This window comes from Rasamsonia emersonii, assembly GCF_000968595.1.
Source record: "Rasamsonia emersonii CBS 393.64 chromosome Unknown ctg1118621760031, whole genome shotgun sequence".
Taxonomy (NCBI): Eukaryota; Fungi; Ascomycota; class Eurotiomycetes; order Eurotiales; family Trichocomaceae; genus Rasamsonia; species Rasamsonia emersonii.
This window is the reverse complement of record NW_013563256.1, coordinates 59,843-83,926: the sequence shown is the minus strand read 5'-3', so window position 1 is coordinate 83,926 and position 24,084 is coordinate 59,843. Positions and strand designations below refer to the sequence as shown.

At 48.9% G+C, this 24,084-nt stretch overlaps 6 protein-coding genes across 6 annotated transcripts; 2 read left to right on the top strand and 4 right to left on the bottom strand.

The window, feature by feature from the left end:
- Positions 1 to 660: 660 nt before the first annotated feature.
- Positions 661 to 3,642, bottom strand: T310_2506 (IQ calmodulin-binding motif domain protein; the record flags this gene model as incomplete). The annotated part of the gene is made up of 1 exon (XM_013474598.1): positions 661 to 3,642. One exon carries the CDS (start codon positions 3,640 to 3,642, stop codon positions 661 to 663), a length of 2,982 nt encoding a protein of 993 aa, XP_013330052.1.
- A 1,013-nt stretch (positions 3,643 to 4,655) lies between these two features.
- T310_2505 (uncharacterized protein) lies at positions 4,656 to 7,020 on the bottom strand (the record flags this gene model as incomplete). Its single annotated transcript, XM_013474597.1, has 6 exons — positions 4,656 to 4,919; positions 4,993 to 5,214; positions 5,278 to 5,703; positions 5,781 to 6,111; positions 6,185 to 6,538; positions 6,614 to 7,020. The coding sequence occupies 6 exons, from the start codon at positions 7,018 to 7,020 to the stop codon at positions 4,656 to 4,658; spliced, it is 2,004 nt and encodes a 667-aa protein (XP_013330051.1).
- A 1,066-nt stretch (positions 7,021 to 8,086) lies between these two features.
- Positions 8,087 to 10,179, top strand: T310_2504 (MFS transporter, SP family, sugar:H+ symporter; the record flags this gene model as incomplete). The annotated part of the gene is made up of 8 exons (XM_013474596.1): positions 8,087 to 8,124; positions 8,192 to 8,355; positions 8,423 to 8,516; positions 8,572 to 8,628; positions 8,696 to 9,182; positions 9,278 to 9,649; positions 9,734 to 9,862; positions 9,949 to 10,179. 8 exons carry the CDS (start codon positions 8,087 to 8,089, stop codon positions 10,177 to 10,179), a joined length of 1,572 nt encoding a protein of 523 aa, XP_013330050.1.
- A 1,130-nt stretch (positions 10,180 to 11,309) lies between these two features.
- Positions 11,310 to 14,698, bottom strand: T310_2503 (CHY and RING finger domain protein; the record flags this gene model as incomplete). The annotated part of the gene is made up of 6 exons (XM_013474595.1): positions 11,310 to 11,862; positions 11,910 to 12,274; positions 12,323 to 13,592; positions 13,703 to 13,741; positions 14,261 to 14,365; positions 14,418 to 14,698. The coding sequence occupies 6 exons, from the start codon at positions 14,696 to 14,698 to the stop codon at positions 11,310 to 11,312; spliced, it is 2,613 nt and encodes an 870-aa protein (XP_013330049.1).
- A 749-nt stretch (positions 14,699 to 15,447) lies between these two features.
- Positions 15,448 to 18,655, top strand: T310_2502 (uncharacterized protein; the record flags this gene model as incomplete). Its single annotated transcript, XM_013474594.1, has 6 exons — positions 15,448 to 15,585; positions 15,629 to 15,766; positions 15,838 to 16,128; positions 16,173 to 16,979; positions 17,023 to 18,392; positions 18,529 to 18,655. 6 exons carry the CDS (start codon positions 15,448 to 15,450, stop codon positions 18,653 to 18,655), a joined length of 2,871 nt encoding a protein of 956 aa, XP_013330048.1.
- Positions 18,656 to 20,849: 2,194 nt separating this feature from the next.
- On the bottom strand, positions 20,850 to 24,041 carry T310_2501 (uncharacterized protein; the record flags this gene model as incomplete). Its single annotated transcript, XM_013474593.1, has 5 exons — positions 20,850 to 21,843; positions 21,910 to 22,591; positions 22,642 to 23,829; positions 23,887 to 23,989; positions 24,039 to 24,041. 5 exons carry the CDS (start codon positions 24,039 to 24,041, stop codon positions 20,850 to 20,852), a joined length of 2,970 nt encoding a protein of 989 aa, XP_013330047.1.
- Between the last annotated feature and the right edge of the window lie 43 nt (positions 24,042 to 24,084).

Genomic DNA, 24,084 nt, shown 5'->3' with positions numbered 1-24,084 from the left:
AGAGCAAGGCGCTTATTTTACAAGCAATCTTCCATAAACCGTAATGCAGTGCTAGATATGGGGTGGAAAAATGTTGCCAGTCTTCCGACAGAAAGTTAAGCAAAGAAGTGCGGGGCGGAAACTAAGCTATCTCGGAGCCAATAGATAAAAATCTATTGATATGATAAGCAACCTTACTGTTGCTGGAAATGATATACTGCGTAAGCTACGAGATCTTTCTCGAGTTTTCGTAGAGTTTACTAAATTTTATAATTTACTTGGATCTAGAGCTAAGACAAGGGAAAAAATGAGGAGAAAAAAAAGCATTCAATCTGGGTAAATGTAAATATCACCTTATATATGAAAACATTCATGTAACACCAGCAAATCATCAACTATGCAGGAAATAGGCTTAGGCTGGGCATTCATCCCAGTCTCTCAGATAGCAAGTCCCATCCTTCCATGTGCCCTCGAAAAGACGATATTCGACCAATACTATCCCATTGACATCGTCACGCTGAACCACCATTTCTCCTATTCAGTGACCGTTGATAGGCTGTTCTCAAGGGACATGACGTGCGGCAAAAGAAAAGTTGTACGAACATCAACATCCTTTCATAAAAAGCATAAAGTAAAAAAGAAAGCCATGTAAGCAAATCAAGAAAAGGCATGAGCTATGCCTTATTCCTGTCTTTGAGGCATTTCTTCGTTCCAGATGCGCTCGTAAAACACCCCATGACAGAGCCAGTCAACTTCCCTGACCTTTCCCAGTTCGTCAACCAATTTTCCAACCTCACTCACAAATTCCGGCATGCCTGCCGCGGCCAAACTCTGGCTGGCCGTTGTGGTAGCACGCACTCTTTCGCTCGCGCTAGAGGCGCTGAGACGAGTCAGGACATGCGCACGGAGACGCGATAGTATCAACCGTGCGACAGGGTCACTGAAACTCGAGGGAGTGGCACTGGTTTCATTTTGTGAAGCTGACGAAGTCGACGCCTGGGAGTTGTCCGAAGAGGTCGGCGGTGACGTTCCGGTGATGATTTCAACAGATGTCTGGGGCGTCGCCGAGGCCTCAGCTGCGGCTGACGCGGTAGCAACAGGAGCCAGAACGCGTCTAATGGTCGCAGAGAGCTGTGACCTCGCCGCTGCGGGCATAGGATGGGTTGATTCGATAATCGACTGTACGCGTTCTGCTTTGATGTCGGTGAAGTTAAGGGAAATTATGTGCTCAGCTTCGGTTTTCCACTGCGACCGGACGTCTCGCTTAAGGAGATTCTTTGCGGTCAGGAGAATTGAAGCGGTTGCGACGACCTTGAACGCCTTCAAGTGCAGCCTCTCCAGGCGCTCACGATCCAGATCGAGCGTTTCTGGAATGAGATCGGCAGAAACTGCAGCATTGCTGAGAACAAGATCCACAAGACCCTGAGCGTAGATCTTTGCGGCTGGAGGTTGGGGATCGGCGTTGCCATTCTCAGGATCTCGCCTCTTCATCTCGTCGATAAGGAGGTTTCTGTTAGTCCTCCAGAATCTTCTGGTTCTGTCCAACTTTATCGACCCATCTTGAAGACCTCTCTCGAACGTCCTCTGCTCATAGCCTGGCGCTTCCTGGATAAGCTGAGGTGCAGCTACATGGATCATAAAATTCGTGTGATCTAAGGATAATAGGTCAATGATGCCCATCAACCGGGCGAGACGATCGATCGCGTCGCCAGATTTATCTTCAGCAAAAGCTTTCACCTCGGGATCCCGGAAGGGAGCGCAAAGCTTGGGGAGAATGGTGCTCATGAAGTCAAAGAAGGCATCGTAGGAAAATGTGCCAGCTTTACATTGATTTTCGATCAATTTTGGATCGAGGACTTCACTGATCAGGACATGTAGCGAATTCCCCGGTCTTAGAGATCGTAAGAGCCGGTCCTGTATAACAGTGGCCATGGCCACTATCCAGTTGGTGCCATGACCGGCCTCGACATCTTTCCTCATCATGTCACACATATGCTTCATGATTTGCTTCCGTGGCTCTGTGTACGCCGCCTGTTCGATTTTGTATTCTTTGTTGATGAGAAGTTCATGCACCAAGACGCGGTTCTCAGGAAGGGCCGTCAACGCCTTGGTGAAGCTCTCGTGGGGAGAAAGCCTCTGCTTGTCCAATTCATGGAGAACGGCACTGTCAACGTTGTTGAACGTCTCACTGATGGGCGAAGGGACGCTCTCGGGATGAGCTTCAGCTGATGGGGAGGGCGGCACTGCAGCTGAACGAGGAATGGCCTGCTTGGAAGATGCTGAGCGTTTTCTCTCCCGCTTAGCTTTCCTTAAAGCCTGCCTGACCATGTCCATGGCCTTATCCGGGCCCGCGAGACGCTTTAATTTCGCCAGCAGAAGGATTTGGTTATGCCGGATGCCTTGTTGATAATCATCCACAACCCCACCATCGCGATCGTCTTTGACGGCTTGCCAGATCAATTCGAGCTCGACAAACTGAGCCAACATGATTTCAATCAGCACAGTCGAGTCATGTGCCTTCCACGCATGAAATGCAGAGAAGAAAACACTGTAGGCTTCACATAGACCTTGGAGCTCACTCGTGATGGCAGAGGTTGAGTATCCAGCCGACAGCTGAGCAGTAACTTGTTCAAAAGACGTCAACAAGTCTCGCGCTTTGGCGATCAAGTCCTGTTCCTGTTCACCGTTGGTGTTAAGGACTTGAGAAGGGTGCGCCGAGATCAAAAAACTGCTCAGGAACGTCCGCACAGCGCCTCGTTCGCCCATACTACCGCCTTCCATGTCCTGCAGCCCGCAGAGTCGCAGGACCTTGGCCATGGTATTCAAGACGACTTCTTCCGAAAGAAGGGCACCAACTTCATCAAAGGTCATGCCTTGAACGCGCTCTAGAGAGAGATTGAGAGAACGGAAGGATTTCATGACGACTCGCGTGTGATGATTCCTCCAAGCTCTCTGGATGATTCTGGCGGCCGCCTCTCGAGTCAGCGACTTGACGGCGGATCTCGCCGTCTTCTTCTCTTGTGCACTCGACGACCCACTCGTACGGTGCCGCCGCTGACTCTGCTGATACAGGAGTCGCCTTTTCTCGGCTTCAGCAAACTTCGCGGCCATCTCCAGTCGCAGCCGGGCATGCTTCGCAGCCTTCATCTCCCGATTGTCCTCAGCCTTCTTCTTTGCCCTTCTCACCTCCTCTTCGCACTTGGCAGTAATTTCGGCTAGAAGTCTCTCGCGGGCCTGCTGAGCCGCTAACGCTCTCTCCTCCCTCTGTAGGTTCCGGTTCGCCGCTTTCGCAAGGGCCGCACGAAGTCTTACTTTCTCCGCATGTGCCGCCCTGTCCGCAAGTCTTGCTTTACGACTCTCGATAATCGATGCCCGACGTAGATGCTGGGCGACATGATCACTGTGGTATCCGCCATGGGCGGAAACATTCGAATGATGGGAGTGCAACGATGAGATGGAACTGCGGCGGGACGACGTGGTAGAGGCGCGCCGGGCGCTGCCGGATTTCCTGTAGAAACGAGCGGCGATATGTGCGGGCAATGATAGAGTCTGGCCTTGGTCGTCAGATAGCATCTCGATATCTTGCTCGTCTGGAGTATCCGCTGTTTGGGATGCGGCCGCATCTGGCAGCTTGACTTCGATGTCGGAATTGCGGCGGATCATGGTGGGGATGTGAATTCAGAGATAGTCGAGGGCAGACACTAGCTGTGTTTCCCACTCTCCCACCACAAGATGTCAACGTGAAGAGTGACCTTGCTTCACGGCTGCAGAATCCGAATTAACAAGTCGAGGAAAGGGGAATGAATTCGATATCAAAGGGGAGGCATTTCCGGTCGGAAGACTGGGGCTAGGAGATCCGTGCTTGTTTCAGGTGGCGAGGTTGAAACCAAGGGATAAGGCGGGCGGAAACACGAATCCGGCACAGGCTTGAGACGCAAGGAGATCAAGCAAAAGAGACTAAAATGAAGAATACAGAAGAAGCAGCACGTTAAAGAAAAGAAGGAACTAGAAGGACGGTGACAGGCGGCGAAGAGTCACACAGGAATGCTCGCGATGCAGGAGATGACTCCGCCGCCAGACAGGGAATCCGCGGGACCCCTCGGGCGCATCATGTGAGGATGGGATGCGAATGACAAACGTCACGCATGCGGCGGAAAGCGTGCTTGGCTTAGCTCAGCCCCCTCTGGCCGCTTCTGACGCCGAGGCCTCGTCGTCATCATTATTCCTCTTCATCAGTCTCAGTACTAACTAGGTAGCTAAGCTAAGCTGCCTCGGTAGCTTACTTAGCCTGTTTACCTCCTACTATTAATAATGTTGCATTTTCCATCGCAACCCCTTTCCGGACCAATCCCGAACGAGAACAGCCAGCAATATCAACCTGCCGCTGCAGGTACAGTCTACTCTGTAGTGTGACAGCCTCGATGAATTCTGATAATCCTTCAAGCATCATAATGATTATAATTCGAGGTCATTGATGAATGATACAAGGATCTCTGCGTCTTGGTGAGCCATTATGTACTGCCTACCTAACTATGTATGTACACACGACACCAATCATCTCCAAGTGAGTGTACTCATCCCTCTATCAGCCTATCTAAGTCTTACCAAAATTGTGTCTATTTTTTTCATATAACTCTTGTCTTCCTCACGTCAATGGATATCCAACCCTTCCGCCCTCATTGTACACGGAGGCCAACCCTCATCTGGCCCTTTCCTCCCCTGTTTGCTCGCAGGTAGTAAGGAATGAAGCACAGATCCCGTCCTGCGGGTGAGGTCGGGCTGCGGCCGGACCCGGGGGCCAATTCTGCGGCGACTTTGCCTTTCCACAGCGAGAGGTCGAGCTCATCTTTGAACCCCTTCTCCGCAATAATTGCCACATACTTGTCCGGTTCTGATCGCTTCTCTTCCCGGAGCTGAGCCCCAAGGTCAAAGATCACATTCTAGTCACTTGTTAGTATGCTAACGCGGAAGTTCTGACGGATGAGTGGCTATCATGACCGGGTTATCTCTCACCTTGAAATGATTCTCTTCCCAGGGATGGTCCACGTCCTCGACACAGTACACGATAGGACCTCGAACAACATACGCCACAGGCTGAAGGGTCAAGGGGTTTGGTCTGACAATCCTGGGCTTCATCGGAAAATTGATGCTAAATTTCAGGTGTTCCTTAATCCACGAGGAGCTCAGGAAGAGATACCCATTCCAGATGTCGACATTGTTAAGTTGTGGTGTGATCTGCGACACATTGTGAAGTCTTAGCCATCTAGTCTCCTGGCTGGACGAAAGAGATCGGCTCACCTCATAGGAAGAAGCCCAACCGGGGATTCTGAGTCGCAGATCCACCTCGACTGATTCGTCAGGAGAGGTGACATTGAAGGCCACGTTCCCGTCCCAGGGCCAATCAGTGCTCTGCGAAATCTCAACCGTGGAACCGGATACGTCAAGTCGAAGGGTCGCGGACGTATATAGATGCACATTTACTGTAGCCCGTCGCTCTTCGATAACTGGACTCCAGACGTAACCACCAAGGAATCCAAGCGTGCGAGTGACATTAGGCGGACAGCATGCGCATTCGAACCATTCGAATCGCTCAGAGCGGTCTTTCTCGGATGATGCGAGCTGATTGACATAGGTAAACGCTTTTCCATCCAAGCTCATCCCTGTCAGAACCGCGTTGTAAAGACAAAGTTCCAACATGTCCCCAACCTGGCTATCAAGTTCGACCTACTGGGGTAATTAGCAGAGATGCAGTTGGGGGGGAAAAAAACGTCATAGCAGCACGACATGAGAAAGGAGCTCACCCGCAACAGCCGTTCAGCCAGCATCATCACCCCAATCGCCGCACAAGTCTCAGCATAACAGCCACCTTCATCAGTGCTGTGGGGTAGGAAATAATCGTTCCCAAATCCTTCCCATTGCTTGATTGCCCCAATGCCGCCCGTTACGTATGTTTTCTTCTCGATCATGTTGGACCACAGCCGCCGAACCGCAGGGAGATATTTAGCGCCGAATTCACTGGTAGGAGTAGACAGACGGATCAAATCTGCTACCGCTGTCAACAGGTACATGGCACGCACAGAATGTCCCTCGATCGTCTCTTGTTCCGTGATGGGAACGTGGGCCTGGTGATACCTGTCCTCGATAGTCAGAGATTCTGGCGGAAGAGTCATGACTTTGCGGTAGAGGGAAATGCCATTGCACTTACCAATAGCTCCTGGGCTGTGGATAGTAAAATCGAGTCTCGGTCTTGAGCTCGCCTCTTTCTTCCGCCTCCACGTCATAGTAATGTCGACCTCCTTTCCCGCCCGTTGGGTTTCCTCTCTCTTCAATGAAAAAGCGAGCCAACTTGAGATGCTTCTCGTCTCCTGTCACCTTGTATAGCCGGAGAAGGGCCAGTTCGATTTCGGGGTGGCCTGGATATCCACGCTTCTGACCAGGACCGTCACCAAAGGTCGCTGCAAGTAGATCCACATACTTGAGGATCGGCGATAATAAAGCATCATTCCCATAGTGTTTGTGGTGCGCAATGGCGGCTTCGATGAGATGCCCTGCGTTGTATCTGACGGCCCACGTATGGTGCTTAGTGTTTCGTGTTCTTCCTCATGGGGATATATGTGATACTGGTTATACTTACAGCTCGTGCATGTCCTTCAGGTTGGTAAATCTCTTTCCCGGTTCGACGACGGTGTAGTGGATGTTTATATAGCCATCGTCGGCCTGGGCTTCGCGGATCATCTGCACCAGTTCTTTCACGGCCGCATCCACCTCCGCGTCCTCTTCATCCATCAGGAAGTAGCAAGCACCCTCAATCCATTTGGCGACGTCGGAATCCCAGAAGAGATGATTCGGGATCGGCCATACCGTTGGCGGGTTCGAGTAGCTCGGATGCCACTGCAATTTAAAAGCGTCATACCGTCCCGTCCTCTTCAGCATCTGCAACTGATGTCGAAGGGTCTGCGACCTGACTACCGAACGGCGTTTCGCCCAGAACGAGTCGGGAGCGAAAGTTGTTGCTGTGAAGCTTTCTTGCGGGTATTCCATATTGAGTCCAGGGACGCTGATTGCTCTGCTCGGAATCAATTCACGGGATCAATTGCTTTTTTCTGTCGAGGATTTCTTCGAAATGTGAAGCTAAGGCAGATGATGCAATATTCAGCGTTTCTAGAAGTATAGCTATTACAACAAGGATAAATAAATGTAAATAAACGTAGTCTAGGTAGCAGTATCTAGTCACCACCACCTAGAAACCATTGAATCGGTGAGTCGCCAAGCCTCTCATAGTTCACCAGAGCTTACAGCAGATCTAAATATACCCCTCCTGGAATCCATGTCGGCGGATCTCCGTGCATACTCGGCGGAGCCAGGAATGGAAGGCGGGTCGTGACTACCCCGTGCTCAGACTCCACTCCCCCACCCCCAGGGAAAGTTCTCCGGAAGGAAGGTACGGGCGGAGCAACCCCGAGGGTAAGTCTCCGGCGGGGCTGGACGTCGACTTGGGCTTGCACATGATACTCCATACACCTACATTTACTATAATAGCTGACATCAAGGCCTATACGGAGTATGTTCCTCCTTCCTCAGCTTATATTGTCCTCATCTACTAGGCTCTAACTATCCCATTATATTAGTAGTTTGTCTCGAACTCCTTTCAGCTGTAGCTTCTATCCTTAGACACTTCTACAACCTAAATATGCTTATTACAAGTTATTTTGTCACTAAATAGCATCATTCTCTACAGGAAGATTAGGTTGAGAACTTTAATAGTACGTATATTCAATCAATATTTACTAGGGGTAGACATCTATACGGAGTCTAGCTAAGAGTTAAAGGGGACGATTGCTCTTTTTGCTCTTCGTGGTTCCAAACGGAGCTCCGTCCTGGACAAGAAGAGCAAATTCCCGGACTGGCATCGGCATCCCGTTGGTATTCCCCAACGGACATTGCGGGGTTGTAGTTTGCGGAGACAATCAGTGTACAGGAACAAAGCATAAACTCATTTCGAATATAAATATCAAGCTACCCCTGGTTCTACAGTCCACCGTCGTGATGAATTTGACCTGTCCGACGTTCTCCAGTCTGGGGAATTTACCACTGCCAAATCGCCACGATGGGTTTCCTCGAGACCTTCCTCCCGAAAAATGACCGGTATGTACAGACACGACCACATCCACTTCTCTCTGGATAGACGACCGGATAACTAATCCCTTCCAAGTTTTGCGGCCCTGCTGCTGTACGGCATGGTCTTTTGCACCTGTTTCAATGGATACGATGCAGGGATCATGACGGTCATCTTGGCCGACAAGCAGTTCACCCAATATTACAATATTGACTCCAACAAACAAGGTCTTGTGGCGACAATACCGTGGGCAATGACCGGTGAGTTAGCCGGGGATGGCAGCTTCACATCTAGTGTGCATATCGTCTGATCAATCCTAAACTTCAGGTGTTGCCCAACTCTTCCTTGGCGGTTCGCTTGCCAGCTGGTTGGGCCGTCTCTGGGCACTTCGCGTGTCCATTATTATCATGATCATTGGAGTGTAAGAACGACTGTCCTTGCCGAATGCTGGATCCAGTGGCTGACAGGTTAATCAGGGTTGTGGAGGTTGTTCCGAATACCTTTGGAGTCCTAATCCTTGGAAGACTTCTGACGTATGTTTTTCTTGCTTTTCTCTGGTATACATCAGCATTGGCAGCTAACGCGCTATTTCGTGGCTAGTGGCCTCGGGTTTGGCTGTGTGTACATTGCAACGAACCTGTATGTCGCAGAGTGCGCACCTACCAGACTTCGTGGCAGCTTCGTTGGTACGGTGGCCCAGTTTGGTTACCAACTGGGTACTCTCATTGCTTTTTGGGCTGGTTACGGGATGTCATTCCACAAGTCCCCTTACAACATCGCATGGAGAGTATCCAACATCATCCAGATCCCAATTGGACTTACTTTCATCTTGGTCTCCTTCTTCTATCCAGAAAGCCCTCGTCATCTGCTCGAGAAATACCCGGAATCCCCGGACCGAGTTCTTTTGGTTCTGGCCAGATTGCGATCCTCCTCTCCGACAGACGAGGCAGTGCGAGCAGAGTTCCATGAACTTGTTGCCTCGAGGGAGTACCGTCGTCGTTACGATCCAGGTTATGTTGGCCTCTTCAAGAACAAGGCGATGCGAAAGCGACTCCTCTTGGGATTCTACGCGGCAGGTCTTCAGCAGGTTAGTCAAACAGGAACATCTACAGTTCTCAAACCTACTACGGAGTACTTTGCATTTTGTTCTGTCCTTGCAGAGTCTAATTCATCTGTGAACAGTGTGGAGGCATTGCAGCGCTCACCATGTACGCTGCTTTGATCTACCAAAGCCTTGGATGGAACTCTGGTTCGCAGGCATTGGCCATCAATGGCATCCAAGCCGTTCTTCAACTGCTCATCGTCCTAGTCAACACTTTTACGGTGGACCGTTTCGGCCGCAGAACGCTTCTTTTGGCGGGATTTACGATTCAGGCTCTCGCGTTGCTGATTTTAGCCTCTTTGGTTACGGCCTTCCCAGATAACACCAATAAGCCTGCCGCAGTGGTCGAGGTGGCCATGCTTTTCATCGTCGGGTTGACCTATTGCTGGTCGAATGGCCCCATTGCAGCTGCTGTAGTATCGGAAATTTTCCCGCAGCATGTCCGAGATAAGGTAAGTGATGCTGATATAGGACGCTGAGACTAGAGAGCATAACCATGTTCCTCATGCTAATTCTTGTTCGTTCGATCAATACAGGGTTTCGGTCTTTCCATGTTGGGCCAAACCTCCTGGCTCATTCTTCTCACTCAGCCATGGCCCAAGTTCAACGACACGGTCGGTGGAAAAAGCTACTGGCTACTTTTCGGTCTTAATGTAGCTGCTGGGGTAAGTAAGCCCTTTATTATCAGTCATCATTCCAATTCCCAAAAGCTTGTTCCCGCTAATCATGGCTTTCTTCTGCTATTCTGCAGCTCTCCGTCTTTTTCATCCTGCCGGAAACTAAGAACATATCCCTCGAGCGGATGGAGAGGATCTTCGGCGGTGTCGACTTTGTGGAAGAAGGCGAGCGCGATCCCGGTGCGAGCAAGCTCGAATCTCAAGCCGTTCTCACCCATAAGGTTGAGGAAAAGACGACCACACATGTGGAACAGGTCAACGAAAAAGAAACGGCTGCTGCTCCCCCGGAGAGATCTCCTGTCTGAATGAAATAGGCTGATGTTAATTAATGAATTAGTTATTGCGAGGTTTGATTATGTATTCGAGTATTCAGCATGTCTGGATCTGTATTGTACGAGAAAAGAGAGAAGAGCGAGAAATGAACGAGATAAAAACCTATATTTGCAAAATCTCGTCGATTCTAACTTTGTAGCTAGTATCAAGTAACTCACTCCCTCTCCTCTATTTGATTTCTTCACATTCCAGGGATCGTGATTTCATGGATAGATGGTCAACTGACAGAGGAAGATACTGTACGGTCACCGGAAGAAATGAGAATTGCAAGATCCGTGTTAGATGGATCGATCTCCCCTTTCTTATTCTTATATACATATCAAGCAGGTTTTTGAAGAAATAGCTATCCCGAGGATAGAATCAAAAAAATCACCACAAGAACAGAGTCCACAGGGCTCAGGTTGAGAAAAGCAAATCTCACATCAATACAAAAAAAAATCTTTATATTTGTACGCAAATGAGGGGAATTATTGAGCGCCTGAAAAAAGCCCTGCGAAGAGATACTCGAGCACTATAGAGGCGTGTCTCATGCTGAACACATTTTGCTGTGCAAAACCTCACCAAAGAGAACTTGGACAGATCAGACTACTTCGTCCGATGCGTAAAGGCCCGAAATGCGTTGTGTTGGCTGCACAAAGAATCCCAATATATAGATCCCTTCTGCACAACACCTTGCAGTCGACGACCTTCAACTTATCCAACAAATTTCCAATCTCCTTTGCGGATGGTATCCGAATTGCTGGGATGATTAGGCGAGACAGTAAGCACGGTGTTACTTGATTCCCGCATGCACCCCATAGTGAAAGGAGTCATGGGAGGAGCTTGAAGCACTGCCGAGGCAGAAGCGTGATGGTGTCCCGGATAACACCGATCACTCACGGAGACCGTAAGGATAGACGTCAACGGAATGAAACTGTCGTTTGACTGCCTTCCTTAGCCAGGTTCTGAATCGATGTTGACAGCCAGGGCGCGGATCCGATCACGAATCCGGATTTTAGGGAGACGTATTATTAGATGTCACGCCCTGAAGTCATTTTGCTGGAAAAGATAAGGTTTGACAGCGGTTAGTATAGAGCATTGACCATCGTCAATGACACAGAATTCAACGGTGCCCAAATATATCGATGGGGTCGACATCATCGTCATCATCTTCATCCAGGTCTTCTGCAGATTCCTCGTCCTCGTCCTCCTCCTCGTCCTCGTCATCATCTGCTTCACTTTCACTATCCGTCGATTCACTGTCACCCCTGAAAAAGGGATATCTGCATCTCAAGCTTGTGCTCCCCCAAAAACTGAAAGTCCCAGTCTCGTTGCTATTACTTCGGTACCTCGAGAAGATCGACGGCGACGCTGCAGAGTCTCGGGATAGTCCAAAATAATTACTCACTGTCGGAGAGACGGCTCGAGAACGAGACTGAAAAGAGCGATAGTCCCGGTCAAAAGAGGAGCTCATCGTGGGCCGCAGATACATGTCTGTACGCGGCACGAATCCAGAAGTTATCTCTGATGATGTTTCTGGTCCACATCTAATTTCGTTAATTCCGTACGATGATGACCTAGGCCGCGGTACCGCATCGCTACTATTATTATTGTCTGTCCCCTCAACTTCGGTCCCACGAAGGAGGCGGATTTGTATCGTATTATAAGATTCACATCTAAATCTGTCAGCATTCATATAAAAGACAAGTGGAGAACAACTTACAGTTCACATTTTAACCCAAGCCAATGATATGGGACAGCAGACTTCGCACTGCAATCATTGCAATAAATCAATGCTTTAGTGTCTCGAAACTCAGCAGGCATTGGTTGGCTTTCGATAGTGCGATCCAAGTTTCTGAAGCGAGCCTCCATGTTTGTTATGCTTTTGCTGCATATCGGACAACGATACGACGTTTTGGAGTATTCTGCGTAGCACTTATGATGTATACTGTGTCCACATCGCATGAAGACAACTGTATCGGGAGATGTGAACATGTATTCCCCGCAGATCGGACAGTCACATTGAGTAGAACGCTCGATGCATCGATGGGCATTTTCGATAGAGATAGGCATACACACGCTACATGTCTAAAGCTGAATTAGCAAGCAAACAATTTCGAGTCAAGAGCGTCTTACCTTGCAGTGAAAGAAGTCCTTGCCGAGACCCTTTCCTATACGGCAAATTCCACAGTCATAACAGTGATAGATGCTCTTGGCACTGTCATTATCCCAGAGCTTGCATACAGCACAGAAATACACTGCCGCTCGCTCACCGCACCCTTTACACCACTGTGCAGCTGGCTGAGGGAGACCACACAACATACAGAGCATATTTTCCGTCTTACGTCGCTCTAGCGTATGATCTTCAACCTCATCGTGACAAAAGCGACAAGTGTACCATCTCTTGCAGGTATAACATTGCAGCTTGACGTTCCGTTTATAATGCCGACAGCCCAGGGTTTCTTCCTCCTCTTCCGAATAATCAGTATCATCGAGGCATTCGGCGACCGTATTGCTCTTGGAAGTGTCATTGTCATTTTTGGGAACGTATGTCGGTTCTAAATCCTGGGGAGTGAGATTGTATATGCTGAGTTGTGTTGTATCAGTCGAGGAGACTGGAGCCAAGGAGAGCTGATCGAAAGACCGTCGGGTTTTCGGAGAAGTTGGTGTTAATGAACGCTCCAAGCTTCTGACACTAGATGGAGAACGAGGAATTGACGACGACTGACGGCTGAAGCTGCTCCGAGAGGCATTGTAACTCTCCGTCATCAGAGAATGGATCAATCGTGCCTTCTCGGCTGTGGGTGCATCTTTATCCCGTATGGCGTGTATCTTCCGTCTCAAAACGCCCATCCCGTCATCTTCAGGCAATTCTTTTCCGTTTTCCTCCAAGCCGTACGACTGGAAATTGGTCGACTCGTTTGACATTTCAATGTGCGCCTCTTGCGTAAGATTCGTTCGAGATGTGTCTGTTGTCTGATTTGTTCCGGATTCTTGTGAAATCCCATTATTATGGGCATGAAAGCTCTCCGACACATGCACTTGGCTAGCCTCAGTCCTATCATTAAACGTCGACCCTCCTAGATCATGCAGCTCGTGGTCATGGGAATCGAGGGATGTCGACACCGATGGTGAACTGTCAGAGCGCTCTCTTGGTCCGCAATCCAGTCTCCAGTCAGAATTGTATTGAAAATCAGTCGCTTTAGAACGATTTCCGTGGTTGTTCTGTTTTGAAGAGCACGAAAAGCCGTCCGGTGGACTCAGGCATGTGGCTTCTCGGTCATCATCAGTCACAATCGGTGCAGGCTCAGTGGTCGTCAGACGCGATAAGCGGCGGGCTTGCCGAATAATGGGCCCGATAAGTAAAGAGGAAATTAGCCCACTCATTGGGACCCGGTACCAACACCTCGTATGAAAGGCGTTGCGATAAAGTATTAGAGGAACAAAGAGGCGTTGTTGACATTGCCCTGCGGCGCTGCGAGACTGTTCCGCGGAGTTGGAGTGCATGTGACATACCTCTGGCGGTCACGCATCCAGGACCGCTTGCGGTTTATCCTGCATTCGGTTTACCCAACTACACCACAAGCTTGAATTTGAGAAAATTTCATGTCAGAATCTAGCGAAGTTTTCGTCTGGTAAGACAACCATCCGAATATGCGTGCTTTGTTACAGTAGTATAGTTACCCTACAGACTCGAATAACTACATTGGAGGCATCCTCACAAGTCACTGATCTACGGTCTGGTCCTTTTGTTTCCTAAGGTTCCATCGCTGCTGAATAATGGCTTTCAATGAGTCTTGACATGTGCAGATATAAGCCTCCTTGCCCGTTACTCGCGTGAGTTGAACGACTGAAAGGCTCGAACATGAACCTCAGAATATTAGGTTCGACGTCTGGATAACATCTGTATCGCCCGAGGAGAGCTTTTCAGGGAGGTTCGGCTGACTATGCCATGGAAAGGACTCGCAGGATGGAAATATATTCGCCATAGACCAGGCTCCCGGACAGGTAAATATGTGGGCAGTGGCATTTACTTCTTTCATGCAGCAGCCAGTTGTGAGAGAGCAAAGTCACCTTAGGCAAATTCCCAAGCTTTCGTTCAAGAGCATGAGGGTCGAGTTGAAGTGAGCATTGGCACTCTTCCGAAGATGGGTATGCTTAACATCTTGCTCTTTGATCCTGCGATCAGTGTTAGAGATAGACTTCGCCATGAATTAGTACAGCCACTCACATTTTTACCTCCTTCTTTGCCTGCGGCTGCTCCCAATACCTGACCATTATAAGGTTTTTGATGATCTTGTGCTCTAAGCCTGCGGATTCCGAAGCGCGTTGGAGAAACTCCAAAGTTTTGTTTATCTTCTTGGGATCAAAGTCATCGCGCGACCCGGACCGAAATGAGGATCGCAAAATCCTGAGAAGCACATGACGTGCAGGCGTTGCATAATTGACAGCCTGAAGGCCACGACGATAGAGATGGCGGTAGGCGAGCACTATTGCTCGCAAGTCAGTCATAGCAACTCTTTTTCTACCTAGTACCTTATGCCACAAATCAGATCATGAGGGGCGCGAAGTCTTCCAATCAAAAAATGCCAATGTTTTTTCTTGTTGAGTTTCCGCAGCCAAGGTTCCTGAAGCGGGTGCTGCAATGCCCGCGAGGAATGAGAAGCTAGGTGAAGTACTTAGCTTACGGCGTATGAGACCGGAAATCATTGAAATGACTGGGCCTCGATAGCGTGCCGTGGATGATCACATCGTCAACCAATCGAGGAAGGTGTTTAACACACCGCCCTGACGCGCCCCTCCTGGAACTGCCCAACACCTACCAATATTCCTAGGCTGGGCATCCATCAACTTCCTACTTCGCCCTCTGCTCTGTGGTTATCGACTACAAATTTGACAAAATCCGGATGATATGCCATCCTGGTGAACATGTGAAATCCTGTGTCTGTTTCTACTTTTCCTTTGGGCCAAAATTTAAAGCCCCTCAACAGTTGCTCTAGGAGCTGTTGGAGCAGCCCCATTTGAGTCCGAAGCTCAAATCTGTGCTGCCCTTCTTTTTCTTCCCTTTTTTATCATTATTTTCTTTTCTTTTTTCCCCCCTCACGCGTAGGAATGATCCACGAACTAACTAGTCCGAAACTGTTGACATATTGAAAATACAGCCTCTTGGTTATTGTATTCCACCAAGCTGGTGCTTTGGGTGGACATGTTGAGCGACATTAAGGACTTCACCTGGTGTTCAAGAGTCCACGCTCACAGCCATGGCACGAGTAGTATCTCGGCGGGCTGCATCAGCCAACGCCGCTCGTGCTCCAAGCAGAACGGCTAGAAAGAAACCTCGAAAGCACAAGGTCATCTTGGAAAGCGTCACGCAAGAGAAGAAGAAGCTTCGGAGTGTTGTATGTTGCCCAACTTCCCCAGTCCTTTAGACACGAAACTTAGCTTTCGACTCTGTCGCAGATCTCATTTGAAGCAAAAGCACCACCTGGTTATACCTTTATACCAGCCGGCAACCCACAGTTTACCAGTGCCTGCAAGGAGATGTGCCGAAAGGATGGGCTGAAAGTGTTTGCTGTCACTGTAAGTGGATGGAAGCAAACAGTTTTCTAGCCTATCTCAAGCTTCTTAACACATGTTCATAACTATAACAGACCACTCCACACCACCGCATGCATGACCTTTCCCAACAAGTTCATCGAATTGGATATCACTTCCCGAGCTCTGTTGTGGCAACAGTTTGTATGGAGATGGGATTATACCTCACATCGACTGGGAAAGTGGTGCCGTTTGAGGATCTTGGTAACAGGCCTTCCAGCAGACGAGCTGACTCTGAGGTTTCTCAAACTGCAATCAATACAGAAGCGAGAGACGTCATCCGCGATCTTTTCCCCAATATCCCGGAGAATGACCTCAATCAGATTATCAAAACTGCTTTTCAAAAGGTACATTACTCATATTCACGTTTCTAGTTTCTGACTTTGATTAGGGCCAACGAAAAGTGGGTACCGCGGTCGAGTTGCCACTTGCACGTAGGGCACAGTTGGCAGTTGTAGCCCATATTCGACACGTATATACAAATTATGACCGGCTACTGAAAGTAACATCGTTCCAAGAGGCTAGAAGTCTCGTAGAAGAACCTACTCTGGAAAAGCTGGTTGAGTGGCGGGGAGACGATGAGAATGGGAAGACAGAACTCGAAGACGTTTTTCGAGAAGTCATCGTCATCTCTGATGATGAGGATGAGGATGATGACGATGACAGTGCCACAGTTCATGCAAATGAGCCAATTCCTGCTGATCGAGATTCTAGCGTTGAGATTGTTTCAAGCAATGCTGTCGCTGGTGAGCTCCAGACCAGGCCTGTGAATTATGCAAACCTGCCGAAAGAGACTTTCCAAGATCTTTCCGATGATGAGGCGCCACCAGGCTTCCGCTTTGTCCCTGGAGTTACCCCAAGAAGCAAGGCTCAGGTTGATCGTCGAGGATTCAGCCGGTATCAAGCCTGGGACCGAGCCAGGGATCGTTACCGTGAAAGGATCTCCATGCCTTATCAAGCTCATTTTCCTGGTTCTCGGGTGGATGATCATAACCCTGGCTCACATATCTCACAGCAGACATTTTATGACACTGTTAACAGGTCATCTGAGTCAATACGTGATCGTCATGTCGCGCCACAGCGACCTGTGCCAAATTCGGCTTTTGACAGTCTGAATTTAGGACGAGTAGCACCTTCAGATCACACAGTCAATCCTCCAGAGTCAGTGGTCTGTCGAAACATGGAGATGACTTACCCTGTGAGTGTTAGATAGCTATATTTCATTCTTCGCGGAGCTGCAGACTAACTTTGGTGCCTCATGTCAGCCCCGCTTTCCCTCACGCCAGCCTCCTGATGTCCTTCGGTTTCCTGATGGTTCCATTTTCGAAAAGATTCCTGCTCCCATAAGGGAAGAAGCAGTGCCTCGTTCGACTAACCCTTCGGGTTCTCCCGTCTTTGTCAGCGGACCTAGCTCTTCTCTTCGGGGTCACGAGAACCCCCGCAAACGCATGCGCCCTCCAGAGAACTTGCCTTTCCAGCAGGATAGAGTAGACGTATCCCCCCAACGTCATATAGTTCTGCCATCGATCGAGGTTCCTGAATCACCACCTTCCCCCAGGCAGTGGGTGGATCACAGAACAAGCCAGACGCATAGGAATGAATTCCAAGGACATTCGCAAACGCACTTGCGGCGACCCGTTGAAGACCTATCTCGGAGAATTAATATGATTAACGTAGCTGACAACAGAAATGAAAGCTCAAAGAGGAGGCGCCTGGAATACGATGAGCGTCCGTATAATCTTCCTCATCACCAGTCTTCTCCCGGGGATGGACCACAGCCTATGTTTCCACAGTCCTTCGAAAGACCAGAAAGGCAGCACATTCCCATGGTCGCGCATGGTACACCGCCAGGGACCAGTCGAAATGACCATCAATTTTACAGGGCGGAGGTAATTCCTCGTGAACGGCAGCAAATGACGAGACATCCGCCCGAGAGGATTCCAATTCGCGAGCCTTCCCCTCCCCCTTTAATGCAATCAGACTCGGACGTTCCTCGTCCTATGGGTCAGGGTTTTTCTCGCCCCTCAGACGTTCCGGTCTTTTTGGATTCCTCCCAACATAGTGTTGGTTCCATTCGCAGATCTCCTATTCATTCTCGCTTTGCTTCGCTTTCTCATAACAGGGGCTTCCCTGTGAGAGATGAAGGCTATGTAACTGAATCTGGCAATGTCCCTAATTTGCCAGAGACCCAACCCCTATATGTTAGGAGTGGACGTGATCCCCCAGCTCGAGGAACAGATGCCCCAGCATGGCGAAGCAAGGCTAGTCTCTATGAATCCGAAAGGAGGCGTATTTATTCTCAGGGGTCTTCATGGCCGGCTGATATGCACAGTCATGAGGTCCATTCTCTGCATGCGTCGCAGCCTCCCCCGCACGACCGGGATATTGAGGTCATTTCTTCTCCTCGCAGAAATGTTCCCAGGGCTACGGACCACATTAGAGATGGAGGCTCCCTGAGAATAGATCCTGGGTTCCACCAAAATCCCCCTCTCCATCAACCCCGCGCAAAATCCCAGGTGTCAGCCGTCGTTGATGGTTTTACTTCTAGCACTCAACATGGCTCATATGTGAACGGAAACAAGGAGACTCTTCCCCCGTCGGCAGTGAGAAGGTATGAAGTTCAGTTGGGGAAGACATTAGATCCTATACGGTATGATGAATAGATGCATTCGAACGAAAGGAAGCACCCGGATTTGTGTGCTGTTTACCTTTCGTTTTGGTTATATACAGACTGATGCCATCTCCAGGTACGAATCAAGACCTCGCCGAGTGCCGCAGGAAACTGAACAGAGCTCGCATGCGGCTCACAAAAGGGAGGGCCAATCTCATCATTACCGGCATTGGCCGGCGGAAGAGACTATTGTTATTGATTAATTCTCATGTCCTGTCTAGTTTCATCGGGCAACAATATGTTGGGACTAGAAGGGCATTTTTCTTTCTGGCGCCATTGTTGACTGGGACTTTGTTACTGCATTGCATATTATTATGGTTGGCTCGGTGAATGATACCCCTCTGTGTTCTTTTTGTATTGTACATGTCAACACCTCCAAGGCGCCTAGACAAGTCATATTATTAACAATTATCAAAGTAACCCACAATTGCGTATATGCCTCTGCGGTATTTCTTTAGTCGGGACTACAGCACAAATCTCTTCTCAGCAATGATAGTAGCCTCGTCTAATCTTCAAGAACTTCAGGGAAACATGGCCAAGTATGTATGTACGAGCATTCTAAAACGCAACGGTGGTATTGAGAAATAATGAACCTAACACACTACCTTGCGGCACGACTGGGGTTATCCACAACTCGTCCAAGTTCACATCCGATAGTATTCTCCCCCACTACTACCTCACCATCATTACCATTTAAGTGCACGTATCTTCTCACAGCCCACGATATGACTGGAAGCCCTGCCTAGACCGCCATGGGAGTTCCGTCTGCTTCGCCGCTGTTCACAGTTTTACCCGTTTTCTTTATCGTTGCCAGCACTGTGTCATAGGGAAGCGAGGCGTCCGCAACAACGGTGGCTGTTTGTGTCTCGAGACTAACATTGTAGGATTTTACACCTGGAAAAATTGGAAAGGATCAGTCCGTAAGCAATGAAATAAGAATAATCCCTTGCTGCAACTCAGAGGAGAGAAGTGACTGTGTTTTCTTGTTGAAGAAGCTCCAACACCTTGCTTCTGAAAGACACATGCGACAGGATGGAGGGGTACGTGCAGGCAATGACTTGTTCGGGCTGCAAACTTACCCTCGAGTTTCTTGAGCACACGTTCGACGGCGCCAGAGCAGCCGCCGCAGCTCATAGAGACATTGAATTTGTACGTATGTTCAGACATATTGTTGGAGGAAGTGGCCGTTATTATTGCCCAAAGATCTCGCGTTGATCTGGAAGTGATGCGGCTGCGGGGTATTCGGACGGAGTCACGGAGGAGGGATACGATGCCACGAGGAAGCTAAGCCAGTGGCCACAAGTCTTCAATCGGAAAAAGAAATCGTAGGTGCAATCACAAGGGAATCAAAGCTTGGAAGTAAATGACAGATTTCTTCCTTGGCTTGTGTAGCAATTACAGCCAGGTGTCGCCTATTTCTAATGGATATTTCTACGGAGTAAATATTGTTTGTAATCATACCTATGCTTGATCACCTAATCCGGGCTTTCCTTCCCCTTCCCAACACCAACGGAGTCCCTAACAATCACATTCATTGCTAGTTGTTACGCAAGGAAAACACCCAACGTAGCACACACACCAAGTCTCGTCACTGTCTACCTCCTTTCTTTACCGGGTATCAAGTCCAAGCCCGTTCGAGATGGTCTACGGTAACGTAGGAGCCAAGCTTGATGATCATGCGCTTCTCCAACGACTTGTAACCAATCAACTTAACTACCACAGCCTAAGTTGGATGCGAAACAGTTCATTACTTATATGGTGGGACACCACCTCTCCCCTATTTCTTTTCCGGTTTCGCTATCTGTTTCCGAATCGGAGTTACTTTGCAGAGCGACTGGTGGTTATTATGCTAGTCGCTGTTCAAGGGATGATACACAAAGATGATACACAAGTCCTTACTACTATGGTCACACGACAGGATAGTCAACCTGGCACAGATGTACGAAATTAGTGTTCCCGAATGGCCTCTCGTGAGAATACAGTCTCGAGCCCGCTTTTAGGTGTATCGCCAGCCCTGTCGCATCTCAGTCTATTCTCCGTGGATGGCCTTGAATCGGGCAGCTTTGGACATAGCACGGACTGCACAGCACATCACTGAGCTCTTTATAGGTTTTAACAAAAAAAGGCCCCAGAAAAAAAAATAGCCTGAGAGCTATTTTTATTCTTACGTTTATTTAATGCAGCGTTCTAGAATGATGGTTTCCGTCTGCTGCTGGATACCGCTGTCATGTCCTATCAGCCTTCCAATGTCCAGGGACATTGCCCATAGTCAAGGAGTAAAAAAGTTGGTTTGGTTTATAGAAAATAAGCGATATAATATTATTTATATATATACTACACAAATGCAATCACAGACCATAATAATGCCTTGTCAGCATTAACCGCTTGCGATGCGGCTCAGAACCCTGCCGCTCTCTTTTTCTTCCGTGCCTTTGAGATGCTCTTTTTAGTTGAGTCTCTGCCACCGAAGACACCTCGTTCAATTTGCGTCATCGGAAGATTCTCATCGGTAACTTGACTGCTTTGCAACTTCGTCCGCAGATGTTCGCCTTGAGGTTGACTTCCGAAATGTTGCACGATGGGGACAATTGGAGACGAGCGTGCAAGCATGGAATCCTCACCGGCAAGAGTTGGTTGTGATCGTCCCCGTATTTTGTGCTTTGGGGTTGTCAGTTTATTATCCGCTTTCGACTTTTCTGCTTCCTCTTCTCTGACTATCTTTTGCCAATCATAGAGACCTGGGTCGCCTCCAGGAACCCAATGGGAGAGAACGTCATTCACAGTCTTTGGAAAGGGACTGTGGTCATGGCAAGTAGTCAAGGAATTCAGCCGGATGAGGGCAGAAACAGTAACTGGCTCCTGTTGACCTGTGGCGGGACTCAAATCTACAGAAGCCACAGCAAGCTCATCGGGTATTTCTGGTGGAGCTGATTCGCCATCACTCAGTGTTCTTTGGGTCTGTGCCCTTTTCTCAGGGAGATCAGGGAGCTCCGCGTCATATGAAATGGCTTCTTGATCTTCTGTGGAGCCATTCGGGGCAAGATTCGGAGGCCGAACATGGAAAATTCTTGCCAAACATAATTCCGCGGTGATGTTCCTGATCATTTTCTCCTTGAATATCCTTGTCCGCCCCGGTACATCATGGGGCAAAACAGACAACCAATCATGGATGAGGCGATCATATAATTGCATGATGTCAACTTGCTGATATGAATCGCCTAACCTGATAAATCTCTCGGTGATTCCACAACCAACTTTCAATGGCAGGTAATGTATTAAGTTCTTGCCATGTCTGTCCTTGACGTGACAAATTTCGGCCCTGAACCGCTCAAGATCTCGAACATTTTGATCTATGTCATCCAAGAAAGGGGTACAGTTAACTATTTCAAGCCTGACATTCGGGTAGTCAGTAAATGGACATATATGGGATGGAAGCATAGAAGTAGGGTCATCTTACATAGTCTGAGAAGTAGCCGAGTCTTTGTTGTCAGATTCGAGAACCAATTTCGCCAGGTTTTCCAGACAATCCTTGAAACCTTTATCATGCATAGGCTTCACATCGCTTCTTCGCGCAGATGGTATTTTCTCACCGATTACAGCCGAGTATGCAGCGGTGCAGTCAACAGTCCAGGATAGAGTCGAGGAAAGCAATGCCGGGGCAGCCCGTACGTTATGGGGCTTAATTGCTACAGTCGTGGATTCATCGAAGTCATCCACAACGAAGTCCGCTCTTCTGCTCCTCCGTACCCCCGCATTCCGTCTTTTCAAACGCAAGACATCCCGACTCAGCGGCATATCAATCTCTTGCAGATCACCATCATTATCAAGAGGCGCAAAAAACAAGGATTCTTGAACCGCAAGGCTTGCATCTAGAATGAAAAGCTTTGCAAGCCGGGCAGAGGGGGTAAAATCGGTCTTGTTTCCGGGGGGCGCTTGTTCAACTTCCTTGAACAGTAGAGTCAGAAAATGGGATTCATTTCGGACACCGTTCGGCTTCTCTTGATCAGGTGGCCTCTTCGGGATGTGCACAACAAAAGGATCAGGAACAGAAACAGGCACGGCATCTGCCTCAGACAGATGAGGAACCTGAAACCCCAGGCCCAGATCATTTAGACGAGAGTAAAGAATTAAGAAGAAATCTGAAACACAGGTCAGCAAAGTCCCTAGGAAGTTGAGCCATTTTTCTCACCTTCGCCTACGGAAAGAGAAGCAAGGCGTAAGGTTATGTCTTCAGGATCGCGAAAATGCCTCCATGAGAGCTGAGGAAAGACGGATGACTTGGTATATCCGTCGCCATTGGAAACCAGGCTAGAATCGACATCGAGGAAAAAGATTCTCGAACTAGTAAGAATAAAGACACGAGACATTTGCGAAGAGCTCCTCTTGATGTCCAATATCCATTCAGACTTTCGCTTCAATCCGAGCTCGACAGGATAAGGCAGAACAGTGTCGCTTTCCATCACGTAAAGAACCATGCAACGTCGATTGCACACAATAAATTTATTGACGCTCCCAACCCATTCGATAGCACCCCATCCATCATACAGCGGCTTGTTACCGATGTCTTCGTTCTCATCATATTCAAGGCAGGGTACGGAGCCTGATTGCGCGCACTCTGCAAATTCACGGTTTTTTCTGCCAGATATATTCCATATACTCCATTTTCCACGTTCATCAATGATACCAAACTGTTTCTGATACCATGGATTGAAAGTTACATCGACATGAGTAAATCCACCAGTCTTGGAAGTCGGAATTTCCACGACAGGGTTGGGGTCGAGGCGCGAGTTATGCACAGGCACGATGGGAGCATGACCAGCACCACCATGCCTTATAGGGACGCGATCTCTGTGAAATAGGGGCCGAAATATGATTGTGGACAGCGGAAACCGCACAGCCATCCATCCAGCCGGTTCTTCCACGGTCTGTGAAAAACGTATCTGACGTATAGGCGCAGCACTGCCAGCCCATTTTGCAGTCTCTACATTACCGATAGAAGGAACACGCACTCGTCGCCCTTCGTCTTGTTCCCAGCCTACCAGTTCATCTTCGATCCTCATCAAGGTAAGGGTGTTGCCGTTTTCTCCGGAAGCGGCCACTGCTATCGGCACAGTTCGAATACCAGTTCTGTCGTTTTCAAGATCCACAGCATACCCGAAATCGAGAAGAGCAGACACTTGGGGATCGCATGTTTCTGAGATCGTGGTGATGACGCCTGACAACTCTTCGGATCGCCCGATAGAGGGGCTTGCAGTAAACTCCGGATGTGCCTTCAGGAAAGATCCTTTCCAGCGTCTCTGCTTTTCTGGGTTTCTCGACGACAAATTTGAAGGAGGCACTGTAGTTTTCGTCACCCCGGTGTAGGAAAGGAAAGACGCTGGGAGATCATCAGCAACCACGTGGCGGGAGCTCCATCTATATCTGGCGGACTTACGGCGTGCAAGGTTGCGGGAAAAGTGCCAGGACTGGGTTTCTGGCAGATAGACTGCCGTCCCCGTATGCCCGTATTGAAGAGCATCGGTGCGGCGTTCATCCATCTGGACTGGTTCTGCTCGGTATTCTATATGCAGGATCTAGAGGACCAACCATTTCGAAAGCGCGGATGAAGAGCTAGTCTGTAGACGGACTAGGT